The 16,808-nt window shown below is 39.2% G+C and overlaps 1 protein-coding gene across 2 annotated transcripts; it reads left to right on the top strand.

Moving 5' to 3' along the window:
- The first annotated feature begins 2,116 nt into the window (after window positions 1-2,116).
- Window positions 2,117-14,102, top strand: LOC143883856 (sphingosine kinase 1-like). 2 transcript variants are annotated; one of them, XR_013252572.1, is made up of 10 exons: window positions 2,117-2,609; window positions 3,520-3,642; window positions 3,818-3,918; window positions 5,684-5,756; window positions 8,721-8,807; window positions 8,942-9,019; window positions 9,247-9,317; window positions 11,480-11,776; window positions 12,512-12,678; window positions 13,579-13,718. XR_013252572.1 is itself a non-coding variant. In XM_077387177.1 (10 exons), exons 1-10 carry the CDS (start codon window positions 2,285-2,287, stop codon window positions 13,771-13,773), a joined length of 1,473 nt encoding a protein of 490 aa, XP_077243292.1. In that variant the 5' UTR covers window positions 2,123-2,284; the 3' UTR covers window positions 13,774-14,102. The 2 variants fall into 2 exon arrangements, 1 of the variants encoding a protein (XP_077243292.1); XM_077387177.1 differs by having other exon boundaries at window positions 2,123-2,609; window positions 12,556-12,678; window positions 13,579-14,102.
- Window positions 14,103-16,808: the final 2,706 nt, after the last annotated feature.

The raw sequence follows: 16,808 nt of genomic DNA, 5'->3' as shown, positions 1-16,808 counted from the left end.
ATCCTCTCCACTGGACCCTCCTAGCCATTCACATTCTAAGCTGTTAAATGGGCAGCCCAAAAATGCCCCAAAACAATCTACGAAAATCTCCCCAAATTTTGAAGGTTAGGATTGCCCAATGTGGAAGATTTTCGGTTTATGACTTATCTTTTGCGGGGTCTGCTTGATGAATGGTTTTGGTTGCCGGACCTTTGGACCCTTCGTGTACGTTTGCAACCATATAAATCGATTTGTTTCCTTTTCTTCTGCACTTCGCTCCCTCTTGATAAAGTTAGGAAAACACTTCCAAAGCGTGATTTCCTTTGTAAAATAAAGACAAAAGTGGAATTGTTGGAGGACGATTTTGTCAGTTCCACAGTGTTTTTTTGCATGTCTTTTGCCCATGTGTCACAGCACGGGGTTTCGTCTTTATCTTCCAAAAGAAATCCCTCAAGTTACATTCAGAAAGCAAATAGAAATTAACAATGGCACGAAGACAGATTTGTGCCACTAAAAAATAATAGGAAAATGATGAGGGTAGCAAGGTAGAGTAAAGACTGATGGGCAAGACCAACAATGGGAATTTGTCATGAGTGCAAAAAATAGAAAAAATCTACTTTTTTCTGTTGATTTTCCTATACCGAAGTGCTGACTTACTTCACCTGCGATGTTGTGGCAAGAGCTCATTTGTTGGGTTCCCTGATCGGTCTTGCTCTCAGTTTCGCTAGCATTACTCTAAATAATTACAACTAGTGTTTAAAAGCTCTGGGTTCATAACATAATTGGGAGGGGACTCGAGCGAGTTAATAATTGACATCATCATAAATGCCTTTTCATCACTTGGGACACCCAGTGACTGCAGAAGGGGCGCATTTGTAGCTACTGTATCATGACTGCAGAAGGGCTGATGTACTCAGACTTGGTCAAGGTAAAGTCTATTTAATTTAGGTGAATTAATGATTGACTCGGGGAATGAGTCAAATGCATTTTTAATAACTTGGTAGGGTCAGACTCGGACTCGGACTCGGTCAAGGTAAAATCTATTTAATTTAGGTGAGTTAATGATTGACTCGGGGAGTTTTTTTAACCGTGGTAATAGTACAACTAAAAGGTTACATTGAAGCTAATAATGTTCAATGGTATTCTTCCTTTTCCCCACCTTTCGAAGGTTTTTATTTATGGGAAATGATATTACCCCAGCCCTAAACGGATAAAATCCCTTCCTTTAACGGTTTCTGTGAGAATGGTTCATTGCTGAGGATAAATTCACCCCCTTTAATGTTTTTCTTTTCCTTTAACTATGTTTCTTTCGATGTAAAAATGGACGTAAAATTTGTTTTATGTTATAGAAGTGAACATAAAACAAATTTTACGTCGAAAGAAACGGAGCCTAAAACTTAACAAATAACGTTATCAGGGGGGATTTTATCCGTCGGAGTTTTGTGGGGGGGGATATGATTTCCCTTATTTATTCATGGCGCAATTGGATATTTACATGTTGATTAGAGACCTTTTTGCGTTAATTAATAGAAGATGAGGAGATGGGTTCCTTAAACCATATTTGGATTGTATGAATTTTCTTGAATAGTTTTGAAATGAAGAATATTTCTGAAAGTTTTTTCCTATTCAATTTTTGTCGAGAGGGACCTTCAATCTATGATGATTTCCTTCTTAAGTAATCATAATCATTTCATTTTCTTCTAAATAGTGGAAAGAGCAAAAAATTACTATAGGAAATGTTTTTCTTGTAATCCAAACAAGGCACAACTATATAACAACCTCCATCCTCCAATAAAATTGGTAAGACGAAGATGCCCATGTTATTTCTTCTTTGTTTATTCAATTTTCTCGTTAAAAAAAAAAAAAAAAAAACATTTCCTCTGTCGCTCCCTTAATAAGGGGGCGAATATTCCGGGCCCACTTTTGATTGCATCATACCAGCGGATACGACTACGTAACTCCTTGAGAATTCCGAGAAAAGAGTCCATTGGGCCCACCAAGTGACATGTAGGGCCCATTATTTCTGCAGCCAAAATATTTTGTGGAACTAAAAATTCCTAATCATTCCAGCATATTTATTGTGGTCCGGTACTTGAGAATTGAGATTGTCCGTTTAGAGCCCTCCAAGTAACCTCACATCGACACGTGTCCTCACGCAAAAACGCAACTAACCCTCTCACCTTTCCTTCTTCTGGCGAATAACAAACTCTTCTTTTGACGAACAACTCAACGGCAACGCTGAGGACTTCTTTTGATTTTGAAATGAACAGAAAATCATAAAAATCATTCTCTCTGAATAACGAAAATGGAGCACGAAACTGAAACCCTAAACATCTCCGAGCAGATCCGAGTGAACGGAACCCTAACGCCGGCCACGCTGTCTACTGACGGCAAGATACGGTGGAGGACGGAAAATCGGGACCGTTGCTTGAATGTCGAGAACGAGGTTCTAGGGTTTGCGAGGGAAGGTTCTAGGGTTAGGGTTAGGGGTTTTGTTGAGAGAGAAGGGGCTTTAAGTTGCGGAGTGAGTCGTGGGCACCGTGTGAGGAAGGATTTCGTTTTCGAACCGTTGACCGAGGAATCCCTAACGATTTGGTGCGAGAAGTTGAGAGAATGCATCGATTCTCTCGGTGGGTTTTCGGACGGATCATAAATGGATTTTGTTTGGAAATTTCTGAACTACGATCTGATTTGTCTTTACTGTTTGAAGCAGATTTTGTTTTTACTGAATAGATTTTTTTTTTTTAAAAAAAAAAAAAAAAAAAAAAAAAACTTTTAAGTACATGAAAATGCAATAGCTATATATATTCAAGTGTTTCGATCTTTCCATCTTCTCTAGAATCACATATTGTTTGAAAAATGGCTTGATTTCTGATTTTGCTGGGATTTTTTTGATTTTTTTATGTCAACAGCATTCGTCTTTGTTTTGCTGTTCTATATTATGTAGTTTCCTCGAATTAGAAATTTTTAAGGGTTTTGACTCTTGAGTCTGAACTACAGAAATTCAATGTCCGTTTCAAAAGGGGTTTTGAAGTGAAAGTTAATTATTTCTTGTACAATAGTATTTCGTGAATTGGGAATTCTAGGGGCCGTTTGGAGTCGCGGATTTTAGAATACAGGGTTTTTAGTTTGAAAACAGTGTAAAAGAGGGTTCATGATCAAGCTGCTGTATGACAGCGTTTCTTGGATTTTAAGTGAGAAATTCAGGCTTCAAAAATCTCTCCTGCATCCTAAGATTTTGAAAACCTGGAAATATGGGAGGATCTGCTACTCTCTTGCTGACGGGCGAGAAGTCAAAAACGACGACTGATCCGCTTCTTCTCTTGTCTCTTAGCTACAATTTTTAAGAAATCCCAGATTCTAAAATTCACATATCCAAACGGCCACCTAGTGTTTTGAAGTTTCCCTCTTTTATATATTGCCAATATTTACAGTCATCAATATTTCAGATTGTAGAAGTTATCCAGTATTCATGTTTTCATGTTAGGGTTTGAACTTTGAACATAATTGACGATAGTTCTATCACTACTCTTATAACAGATCGGCCAAAAAGGTTGCTTTTTATATTAAACCCTTTTGGCGGAAAGAAATGTGCCTTAAATATTTTCCATAAGGAAGTGAAACCACTACTTGTAGCCGCCGATATTCAATATACATTGCAAGGTATGCATTACTTTAACCCATCATACTTACTAATTGGTTTTGTTGAGTTTCCTGGAATTCTTTTAATACTATTTCTTGTACTTGATAGTTTTGAATTGTTTGCCTCTTTGTTCGTTCTGTTCCTCAAACCTTTCTGGTTTACGTTTAATGCTTTAGTCTTTTTATTATCTTTCAGAAACTCAATTTCAGCTTCATGCAAAAGAAATTGCGCATTCATTGGATCTTTCAAAATATGATGGGATTGTCTGTGTCAGTGGAGATGGTATACTGGTCGAGGTTAGTCATACGTTCTAAACTCCATAAACTGATATTTGACTAGGAAACTAGTCTTCCTACTTTGACTTAGCCAGTCAGTAAAAAACATGCAGATTTATTTTTAACGAAAATCAAAATTGGTTCAATCCTGGCCGAGGAAAGTCAAGTTTACAATGCTCTTAGTCAATTAGCTTTTTTTTTAATGTTGATCTTTTCTTAGCATGTGGATGGTTGGGTTTAGCTATTGGCCCTGTTGCATTGGGGTACAATTAAGGGTAGGTTTTTCATTTTCTTATTATGTAACCTCCAAAGCATCTAGATATTTTGTATATCTGAAAGGTTGGTGCGTGGCTCTGATACTTAATTGATGTGAACAACCAAGAGAAAGAAAAATATGGCGCCTATGGGGAGATTTCTGTTGTGGAAAAATGCGAAGGAGAGAACAAGTAGAGAGGGGAAAGAGGGCGGCAGTTAACCATGGCCGTGAAGGAGAACATGGGAAGGAGAAAGAGAAAGAAAGAAAGAGAAACGAGGGGGGACTGATGCTCCCTGAGAGAGAGAGAGAGAGAGAGAGAGAGAGAGAGAGTATGAAGCATTAAAATGCATTACTCCCAATCAATATAGGAAAACATCAATTTTCATTCATATTCAATTGTTTTCAAGGCCAATAAGCCTTTCATATTTATAAGGTATACTAGTCATATGGCCTTTCAAAAAAAAAAAAAGGTATACAAGTCATATGGAAATTAAAAAAAATCCTCGTAATCCTTGTTGTAAAATAATTCCTATTTTACTTAAATTACTAACTCATCATTGAAATAAAACTATTATATGGACTCTTTATACTACAAGTAAACTAAGAATCTTCAAACCCACTTGTACTCCAACTCATCATGGAAACTAACCCACTTCAAGTCCCACAAATACAAGGACCTCTTATATTGCACTTTGGGCCCTTGTGATCACTTGAGAAATTAAGTGATTAATTGCAAATGACTTGAATGCCCCTATCACTTTAGATTTTTGTGACAAACATATTGGCCTCATTTTATGCACCTACACTAAAAGAAACTAAGTAATATTAACTTAACTCAACTCAACAAAGCCTTTGTCCCAAACTAGTTGGGGTCGGCTAAATGAATCCTTAAGAAAACTTTCATGAAGAAAGTGAAAGGAATCTACCTGGCTCTAGTTGGGTTCTTCCACGTGGATCATTTTCTTCCATTCTATCCTATCCAAGGTCATGTTCTCTGTTATGTTCCTAACTATCAAGTCTTTCCTCACTGTTTCTACGCAAGTTGTTTTCGGTCTGCCCCTACCTCTTTTTACTCCATTAATTTGGCACGAGTCGCCTCTTCCAACTGGAGCATCCAAAGGCCTGCATTGGATTTGGTGGAAAATGATGTAATATTGGTGGAAAACTAAGTAATATTGGTGGAAAATGATGATGACACCCCATCTATGACTTAATGAATTTAAAAGACACTTAAAAAATTAGAATATGGGCCTTTGGATGGTCCCACCACTTATTAAGCTTTAAACAACCAATTTCTCCAAAAGATGGATTTTCTTAAACCCGTAATAAATATTCTGAAAACAAATGAGTTGAATTTATGAGTGTGAGGTGTCAATGTTGAAATCAAAGTTCAGCAAGAAATGCTCGAAATAACATAATAAAAAAAATAGCTTCATGTCTTTGTTCTTTTCTTATTTCTGGTTGCTTTTGACACTGATCTCTTGATCTCGTTCTCTTTGTTTTTCTTATGCATTGTGCATTGTGTACTAGGTGGTAAATGGGTTGCTCCAAAGAGACGACTGGGTTGCTGCAATAAAAATGCCTATTGGGGTTGTTCCAGCAGGTTTGTAGCGTTTAATTCACCTTAAGTGATCTAATGTCGTTCATTCTTGACATATGAACTTTCTCAAAATACACCATTTCTAGATATTTTGGAAGAAGTTATTGTATGAAGTAAAATATTTTTTGGTAGGTACGCTGGGATCCAACCCCTGACCTCAGGGTGAAGAACATCATGTTAAATATTTATATATTAATTGATTGATTTTTATTTTTGAAATTCTTTTTGGAAATTAGGGTTCCTTTCTGGCAATGGTCCTTGAAACTTGACCCATAGTTGGAAAATAGAGCAAGTGATGCTGCCATGTGTCTGCAAATCTTTTATTACTTCTAATTTTTCTCTCGATTAGAAATGAGTTGTCTTGGCTTCTTCAGTGAGTTTGTGGGAACATTTTTGTAGTTACTGAAGACATTTAAATGCTGCTAAAACAAGTTGGGGTACGCGTTTTGAGGTGTATGATGGTGGGCCTGCATGATGCGCAACAAACAGAGGTTACCTTTATGTTGCAAGAAAGCTTTTAAAAGAAGCAAAATTTTGGAGCGAATAAATATCTAAATTCTCATCCACTAGCATAGTTTCCATAATATGGAGTAAGTGGAGTGGAGGAATCCACACTTTATGTTGTGGTGGAGTAAATAATCGCTAATCTGCCAAACTAGCTTTTCAGGCTGTTAGTGTAACATAAGAGAGAAACCACAAGGTATTCCTCCACTGAGCGGAGTAGTAACTAAGTATAAAGGATGCAGGTTAGGAGTATAGCATCAATGCATTGTCGAAACTTCTAAATTTTGAGAAATGGACCTAGGATCTCTCTTTATGTCTGTTTAGGATTTGTATGGATCTTCAAATTTACTCACTTATGGTTGCCTTTCCAATGGATCGATGGTTACGTTTTTGGGAAACCATAAACTCAGACATCATTTTGTGCTGGGGAAAGGTGCAAACTGCAAAATCTGATCTGGTCTTTTTCCTTGCAATTCTTTGCAACTCATGATCTTTCTATTGCATCTAAGCTCCTCTTGAAGAGGATTTGTGTTCCTGATGCCAGGGTCTTGCCGCAATTACTGTAATTCATTCCCCATAAGCACCACCAATGATTCAACATATTAGTAGAGAGGCTCTCTTTCATTTGACCTTTCAGCATATTACCTAGGAGTTAGTTAATGCAAACCAGGTCGCCATAATTTTGGATGATCAGATGTGATTTCAACTCTAAAGACCTTTATATATATAGAGGAATGTGTTGGTGCGCTTGAGCACTCTAATCAAATGGTGCGCTTGAGTGCACCAATCACATGGGTCCCACAATTTCTGTGAGGATCCAAACCATTGAATCATCCTAACCCCTCCAAAAAGTGGAGGGCAAAAATGGGCAGATTTGTGGTCTGTCCATTTTGACCTCCACAAATGGATGGGTTAGGATGATCCTATGGAGCTGATTTTTTGTACACACCCTATCTATGTAAGGGCCTTTCAAATGAATGCTTTGGATCATCCTAACAATGTGGGCCACATGGGTTTGAGAGGGTGTGTACCAAAAATCAGCTCCATTGAATCATCCTAACCCCTCCAAAAGTGGAGGGCAAAAATGGGCAGATTTGTGGTCTGTCCATTTTGACCTCCACAAATGGATGGGTTAGGATGATCCTATGGAGCTGATTTTTTGTACACACCCTATCTATGTAAGGGCCTTTCAAATGAATGCTTTGGATCATCCTAACAATGTGGGCCACATGGGTTTGAGAGCTCAAGCGCACCATAAGGATCCAACACTCAAGCTCACAATCCTTTTCCTCATATATATATATATATATATATATATATATATATATATATATATATATATATATATATATATATATATATATATATATATAGAGAGAGAGAGAGAGAGAGAGAGAGAGAGAGAGAGAGAGAAAACTGTTGGTGCGCTTAAGCTCACCATTTTTTTGGTGCGCTTAAGTTATTATAACGCCTCCCATTCGTTTAAATGTTTGTGTCCCACTGGGTCCCGCTTAAGCGCACCAATGGGAGGCGTTATAACAACTTAAGCGCACCAAAAAAATGGTGCGCTTAGCTCACCAACAGTTTTCTCATATATATATATATATATATATGATTTTACTTTCTTGTTTGATTCTTCAGGCTCCGTTTATTTCGACGTAAATATGGACGTAAAATTTGTTTTATGTTGAACATAAAACAAATTTTACGTCGAAATAAACGGAGCCTCAAGGAAAGTCTTCTGTTTCCTTATTTGTCAATATTTGGATCACTTTGTGAATGTAAGATCCAATTGTTGCTCCATTGTGACCTGGTGGTCACGGGTTCGGGTAATGGAAACAGCCTCTCTGCAAATCAGGGGTAAGGCTCCGTACATCTAGCCCTCCGCAAACCCCGCAATGGCGGGAGCCTCGTGCACTGGGCCGCCCTTTTTTTGTGAATGTAAGATCCAATTGTTGGTGACTTCGTATTCGGAACATTGGGAAGGCTCATGACAGCCCTAAATCTACACCCTCACTTTATGAAGAAGCAACGCATATTTATCTTTGGAAAGGGTAAGGCTACGTACATCTAGCCCTCTTCAGACCCCGCAATGGCGGAAGCCTCGTGCACTGGGCCGCCCTTTTTTTGTGAATGTAAGATCCAATTGTTGGTGACCTCGTATTCGGAACATAGGCAAGGCTCATGACAGCCCTAGATCTACACCCTCACTTTATGAAGAAGCAATGCATATTTATCTTTGGAACAGCTCTGAGTCCAATTTTTTGCCTCAATGATATGCCTACTGATCTCCTCTCCTCCTATGGAGATCATATATTGCCACTGGTTTCTTTCAATTGATTTAGTTATATTATCCCATTCTGCTTGTTCATGCATTCTTTGATCTGTTTCTTTCAGAACATTTTTCATTTACCTGATACTGATTTAAACTCTGAAGCCTGAAATATCTTATTTTGAACACAGGTACAGGTAATGGCATGGTAAAATCCCTACTGGATTCAGTTGATGATCCCTGTTCAGCCTCTAATGCGATTTTTGCAGTTATTCGAGGTCATTTTTATGCTTCACTTGGATCACTTAATCATTACCCAAGTCACCTATGGTACATCTATTTGGGTCTTCTATTTGGCATATGTATCCATAGTTTTCTCTTTAGTTTATTTTCTTGCGCTATTTTATTACAGGCCACAAGCGTTTGCTGGATGTTGCTACTGTCTTGCAAGGAGAGACAAAGTTTTTTAGTGTGTTGATGCTTACGTGGGGTGTGCACACAAAACTTCCATATTCATTTTGGGCATTTAGGTTTTTGATCCTTTTATTCAAGAGAGCTACATCTTTTCTGCCATTTTCATTTGATGTTTCGTTCTTAGACTTAGGGATCTATATGTTGCTTGGACATGTTTGTCCTTTAAACATATTTGCTTCTTTGGAATCAGTTCTTATTTTTATTTATAAAGCCCTCATAACAAACAATTAATGGTTGTTCCAGGTTTTGTGGCAGATGTTGATATCGAGTCCGAGAGATACCGATGGTTGGGAAGTGCTCGTATAGAGTTCTATGTACGTTTATGGTTTCATCACCTCTTTTCTATCACCATTATTGTTCTGGGATGTGTTATAGTATATGATCCTATCAGTCTAAGATAAAAGTCACTAGTACTGAGTTAGTATGTTACCCTTTCTTTCTCTAGATGTATCATAGAGGTCCCTATGTGTTTTGTGTTACTGTTGGAATTGATTCATAGATAAGCATTATCTTTCTTCAATTGTTTTATCCTTCTGCAAAATCTTTTTACTAATCACTATAGCTATTGCATTTTCATATACTTGAAAGTAACTTTGTAGGATGGTAAATAAAATTTCAAATTACTAATCTACAAGGCAAGTAAACCAATTTTAATTTTCACTGATTAGATTACTTTTCTGACACACTTATTTTTAACATCATCTGGTAAAGCTATACCTCTGTCTTTGTACCTTATTCATATTACCTTATGATATCGTCAATCTAAGTTACAAGTCTATTATATGAAATATGTGTTTGTTGTTGTCTATAGAGGTCCTTCGTCCAGGTTTTGCGTGATGGAAATGTCATGGCTGATTCTTTAGTTATGAAATGTGTTAGTTGGCCAGATTCATGTGGTGGGAAATCTATACACCTCTTGTTATTTCCCCTTTTCTTATCTGTCCAATAAAGTTCCATAAAAAAATGAAAAAAAGAAGAGGAAGAAGAAACAATCTTTTAACTTATTAACTTGTTCAAATTATTTGTGACTGTTTCATGGAATTTTTTGTTTCACCATAAGATGAATTTAAATTGGTGGTATCAACAAAAGAAAGGATGTTGAATGTCAGAGAGTTGTAGTAGTGTCGGCCCCATCGTACTTATCTTGTAGTGTGTGTACTTTTGTTTTAGTGTGTTTCTCTAAGTATTTGCTTTAGTTTATTTATTTTAGTGTTGCAGGGTTCTTCATTAGGATGGCCCTAATGGTAAAAAAGATAGCGGAACGGAACCCACATGTACTCTAATCAATGATCTACTGGTGGGGCTAAGGTAGAGGACCCGATGGCCAAAAATTCAAGGGGCCCACATGTATGTTAATGAATTATATACTAGCGAGGCCTGCATAGAGGGCCTAATGGCCAAAGCAGTAATGAAGCCCACATGTATACTACTCACCAATTTATTGACAATGATAAGATGGAGGGCCCAACGGCCGAAAGCTAATGGGGGCTATATATGGTAATGGCAATGTGAGGAAAACCAAGTTTCTCGCCGTACTCTCATTTCTTGTGTTGGCTCTAAAGTCCACCTCATTTCTAAGTATGCACTGAGGATGACATAGATTGAGGGTTTAGTTTTTGAAGCCCTGTTTAATCACATGGGCATATCCACTGGACCTGCATATTCTTTAATATTAGACACACACTGGATACTGGTACGGGTATTGCACTTATTGGATTTTCCATATGCCTGAATATTCTTGCATATGGAATCCTTGCACTTATTTTATGGGTAAAATTCATGGTTCTAATACACCCCTTCCGGAATCCTTGCAGTTTTGGTTGTTCGTTCATGTTTAATGGGAATTCTATTGATGGTCATGCAGAATCTAGATAAGCACTAAATGAAATAAATACCTGCTGGACATTTTATTTGAGTTTGTTTTCTTGGCTTGAAAATTGTCAAAACACAATCCATCTGAAGATGTCCCTTTTTGTTGCTATGACTATGAATATTCAAAAACGTAATTGTGCCTTGAGGATTCGAACAGAATTATGGGGTTGAAAGATCCATATGAAAGTGTAGTCTGTGTTGATTGTAAAAGTGTCATACTTTGATGTGCTCTTGTCATGTGGCTCCTTATGCTATGCCGTTTCGATTCTTCTACCATGATATATGGCTCACAAAAACATTTTAATGCCTGTTTGACTATCATTATAGATGGAGGAATGATAGAATGAAGGGCGCCCTTGCAAAAACCAGCTTCAAGGGCGCCCCCATTGATCAGTCTCAGCAAAGTCAAAGCCGCTTCCGTTTTTTTTCTGCGCCATCATAAATTCACTTTGTTGAAAAAGAACAATGGGGGTGCCCTTGAAGCTGGTTTTTGCAAGGGCGCCCTTCATTCTATCATTCCCCTTATAGACGATATTGAATAACCTAGTTAGCATTGAAGATATCGTGCATGCTTGACCAGTGTTACTCCTGATGCTGTTTCCAGTCTATTCTGCGGATTCTAAATTTGCGTAAATACCATGGGCATGTTTCTTTTGTGCCTGCGCCTGGCTATGAAACTTTTGGGGAGCCAGTTAAGCAAAATGACGGGAACAATGATAACCTCTACATACAGAATCAAAATGAAAAGGATAATGTTAATGTTCAGCAGCGTGGCTATCAGGGGCCATTGGCTAGTTTTGAGATTAGAGAATGGCGATCTATTGAAGGGCCATTTGTTTCAGTTTGGCTTCATAATGTGCCTTGGGCAGGCGAGGGTACCATGGCAGCACCTGATGCTAAGGTTAGTTTTTTCTTCCTCTCTCAGTAACATTAGTGCTCTTTGCCTTTTATCTTCTTTTTGTTGTCTTTTCATCTAGGAGTGGGGAACTCCATATGCCCATCAATTGAGACAACAGAGGCAGCTGATTAACTTGGACTACTGTAAAGCTACTTAAGATCTGACAATTGTAACAACTGCATTAATCGGAATGCAGTTCCATGTCTCCAAAATTGTATTGTGGTATAGTAATTTTAATATCACAATAATGGAAATTGGACTGTATAAACATATCCGATAATGCCATGTATCTACTATAGGAATGTCTAAATATAAAGGTTAGCGGCAGTACTCTAGGACATCAACTGACACTTCCAAAGGAGCTGATCTATGTAAATTGGATATGGAGAAGTGTATCTGTCAGGTGCATATATATCTGGTGTTTTGTGTTAAGAGTTCAGAAGCAATCACAGAAACCCAATATGCTGACATGTCCCTGTAGAAGAACCCAACTAGAACCAAGATTAGAGGCGGGTAGATTCCTTTTACCTTCTTCATGATTTTTTTTTTCTAAAGGATTCATTTAGCCGACCCCAACTAGTTTGGGACAAAGACTTTGTTGAGTTGAGTTGAGATTATCTGGCAAGGGATTCTAGTGTTTGGAAACACCACATTTTCATTTTTCTTTGAAAATTCTCTATTTTAAGAATATATGAGATGAAAACATGTTTGGAAGCGTTTAACTCGGGCTCTTTCTAGGTGTTGATTGCTCATCATGCTGTTCTCTTCGGTTACTGGTGCAGTTTGCAGATGGTTATTTGGATTTAATCATAATCAGAGATTGCCCAAAGATGTCCCTGCTGGCACTGCTGACAAAGATCAGTGATGGAGGGCATGTTAAATCGCCATATGTCTTGTATCTCAAGGTGAATTCACAACTGGATTTGATAAATGATAATTAAGGTTGTCATGAGGTTTCTGCTTTAACTTTAAATGTTGTATGATTTGCTAACCTATGATAACAGATCTGGAGCTAATATCTTTAATGTATTCTAAATCTGTTTTATCCATTTTGTAGTCAATATCTAATTATGAATGAGCAAAAGAGAAGCCTATTATGTATCATGCAACTTTTTGTCTTTTTTTTCCCAGTTATGAAATGTTTTAAACATGTTCTATCAGCTAGTACATTTTTTTAGGAGGACTTTTACTCAACTACTGGCTCAAAATATTAGGTAAACAGCCAGATTAGTTCAAAGATTCACTGTGGATGTGCAGTCAATATCCAGTGGTTATGTTTTCTCAAAAACTTGGTGACATGCTATATGTGTGTTTTAAACCGGTGTCCAGAACTTTCTGATTTGGCTGGAAACTAGTTTTAGCTGGGCTCCAGGTACCGGTGCCTCAGTTTGATTTTTTTGACATTGGCTAGTTTTTCATCGACTCGGCCAAGTCATAGCAAAGAAAACCATCTGATTACATCTTCCTCACGTCTTCTAAACCAAGGTCTAAATTAGCGAGCTGACTCGGCACCCAGATTAAATGTACCAGGTTTAAAGTTCAATTCTTAAAATAGAGAATTTTCAAACCGAACAATCAATGTCTTTACAACCCACCCCCCGCCCACCACACACACACACACACACACAAAGTTAAACTTGAGTCTTGAGTTTATCAACTGAACAATGTCTTTACCATGACTGCCCCATGCCAGGTTCAGGTACATAAGAGGTTCAACTTCAAACAAATGAAGACTTCATCTCTTTCCATTCCCTTTATTCTGAATCTTACCTAATTCTTTTACTTTTTTTTTGTTAAAATTGCAGGTGAAAGCATTTCAACTAAAACCAGGTCAGCGGACTGAGGACCCAACTAAAGGAGGTATCATCGATTCCGACGGGGAGATTTTAGCTAGAGGGGAAGGGACATACAAGTGTGAGCAAAGTGATCTCATGGCCTATGGCCCTCCAATCCATATGACTGTGGATAAAGGTTTAGCTACCATATTTGCCCCTAGATGATTTCTAATGTTGGCTTTCATTTATTTACCCATAAATGTCTCTCAAGTGTTTATTCCCATTAAAGGGCCATTTCAACTATGTACATATCCACATTAAAGTGGAAAAGAATCATACCAGATAATTGTTTTCCCCAAGTTGAGCGATCATAGTTGGGGACCTTGCTATGGCTACCGGAATTCTGTCAAAAGCATTACAGGTATGAGGTATGATTTTGGGTTGATTCATTTGTTAATATTGCCAGTAATGGTAAATTTATTTTCTATTGTAAATGATCCTATGTGTAACTTTGCCTCTAACAGGCATATAAAAATTTAAATGGTGTTTGGCTAGATTTAATTCTTTCTTTTTCTTTTAATTTTTTTTACTAAAAATCTCAATAAAAGCTTAAAAATTATTTAGAAATTTAGATTTTTTTTTTTAAAGTTATTGATTCAAGCGTGATTTTGATGTTGATTTTCTTGAAACAAGGCATTAATGTGTAATATTTTGGGGGATGTAAAACAGTAACAAAATAATTGGTGAGAATTTTTTAAAAAAAAAGAAGAAAAAACTAAGCAATTTTAAAATTAAAATGTTAACAAAATTAAAATGTTAACATCAATGAGTTTTTTTTTTTTTTTTTTTTTTTTTCTAATGAGGAATCTTAGACTGAAGGGAGCCCTTTTAAAAAATCAAGTGGGGGAGCCCCTTCACTTGATTTTTGCAAGGGATCCCTTCAGTCTAGCATTTCTCTTCTTTTTTTCTTTTCTTTTTTAATTTTATAGAAGGATTATAAGAATGAGAAAAAAAGAAGTGATCAAGGGTCAATATTCATTCAATCCATCAATCAGGTGTTTTTTGGCTACTTAATCCTCTCAAAATAGGTTCACCAAATAAACGGTCCAGATAAAGCTTATATCATGCAGGCAGGCTCAAATAGCACAACTTTAGGCAAAAATACTAAATTCAAACCTTTTATTCCATGCGGAAGTGATTGGGTCCCTCGATCCCACCAGCAAACACAGGCCGGACCAATTTCTGTTGAAAGACCACCTAGATTTTATGATCAAGCTCCATGATTCATCCAGCCTTGTTTAGGGTTTCGTAAAGTAAATCTAAACCGTTGATTTTTGTAGAATGATATCTTATGGATGTGATGTTCATTTGGCATGGGACAAAGACTATTTGGATCATGTTATGGGATTCTACAAGGAAGTTACAGAGGGGGCGTTTGGATATAGAGAAAAGAAAATCATAGAAAGTAATATTTTACATGGGAAAAGAAAAATCAAGGTTTGGTAGGTTTGCAGTTTTCCTTAAAAAAAGAAAATTTTCAATTTGGGAAAAAATTCCATGGGAAATGAGTTTGCAGTTTCCCTTCAAACAAGGAACAATTTTCAATTTTTTGGAAAAATCCCATGGAAAGTGAGTTTAGCAAATGTTACTGATAGGGTCCGGACTCAGCACTGAGGGAATCCGGACTCAGCAATCCGGACTCAGCACTGAGGGGTCCGAACTCAGCATCCAATTAGCTTCTGGCACGTGGCCCTCACAAGGACCGTTGGAAGGCCAACACCTGTCTCCACTAGGTGTGACACCTGGACCAATCAGGGACTTCCACCTGCCCTCCTTAGGTATGAAACCTGGTCCATACAGAGGCCACCACCTGGCTCAGAACTACCACCTGTCCTAGACAGGTGGCTCAGAATCACTATAAATAGCCTTCACTTGTGCTAAGGTGAGGTCCTGGAAAATCTGAGAACCAAAACTCTAAGCTTTTGCTCTGACATTGCTCTACACTCCTGCTCATACTGACTTGAGTGTCGAAGCGCCCGTCCGGAGTATCACTCCGGGTTGGTCCTCTGACCCTTTTCTTTCTTGTCTGTACTCTTGTGCAGCGCAGGACTCAACCAGCACCTCAGTCGTGGCTCGTTAGCTCGGACCACCCAGCCCTACCATAACCTGTTACCGATTTTAGGCCTAACAGATTTGGCGCCATCCGTGGGACCACGCAACAAAAAGCTGTTCGAAATCTCACCCAGATAAAAATGGTAGGACAGACCGGCAAGCGAGCACCTCCGACTTCTCGGGCTACCCGGGCTACGGCCCCCCGTGAAGGACGAAGTGAGCGTCTGGCCTCACAGGTGGAGGTCGGGGCGGCCGTGGAGCGGACCTCGCCCCACTCGGACCGTTCAGACCCCACCCCGACCCCGAGGGAGATGAGGGCCCTTTTTCAGGAAATGACCGCTGTAGTTGCGCAGTTCAGGAATGCGGCTCCCGCACTCCAGCAACACCCCGTCGAGGTTTCTCGACCTGTTCAGAGGGGAGAAAGCTCCCGCAGAGAACGCGCGTCTCCACCCCGCGACCAAACTCGTCACTCCACTCGAAGAGACCACCACTCGCGGGACAGGAGCGTGCGCCCTGAGCCTCGTCGACAGCATCACCGGTCACGATCTCCCTCCGTGCAGAAACGGGGCAGCAAGAGAGACCCTATGCACGGAGAGGGATCGCGGCACCGGCGAAGGAGTCCCCTCAGCCAGTCCGGATCCGCAAGGAGCCCATCAGCCGTAAGGAGTAGACCTGCCCGTCTGGCCGAACAGAGGGATGATCCGATGTTACTAAGAATCCAGAAGATCGATAACAGAATCGAGGAGCTGGCTAGAGATCATGGCCGCCCTGCTTCAAGGATCTTCAGTAGCAATCCCCCTTTCACAGACAGGGTACTCGGTGCGGCAGTCCCCTTGGGCTTCAAGATGCCGCAGATCCCGCAGTATGATGGGACCACCGATCCCGTGGATCATCTGCAGACCTTCAGGACCACGATGCTTCTCCACGGGGCGTCGGACGGGTTCCTTTGCAGGGCACTCCCCACCACATTAACCGGAGCCGCGAGAGATTGGTACTCACGGCTGAAGCCCAAGTCCGTTGACAATTTCGACGACTTCGGGGACGACCTGGCCCGGCATTTCATGAGCAGCAGAAGGCCTCGAAAGACGACGGCTTCACTGATGGCCCTGAGGCAGGAAGACGGTGAGGCCTTAAAAGCGTTCGTTGGC

Source organism: Tasmannia lanceolata, unplaced genomic scaffold (genome assembly GCF_043159265.1).
Source record: "Tasmannia lanceolata isolate RefF3 unplaced genomic scaffold, GAP_Taslan_0.1 ptg000008l, whole genome shotgun sequence".
Taxonomy (NCBI): Eukaryota; Viridiplantae; Streptophyta; class Magnoliopsida; order Canellales; family Winteraceae; genus Tasmannia; species Tasmannia lanceolata.
The sequence above is the reverse complement of the archived record's forward strand: the minus strand, read 5'-3'. Positions and strand labels throughout refer to the sequence as shown.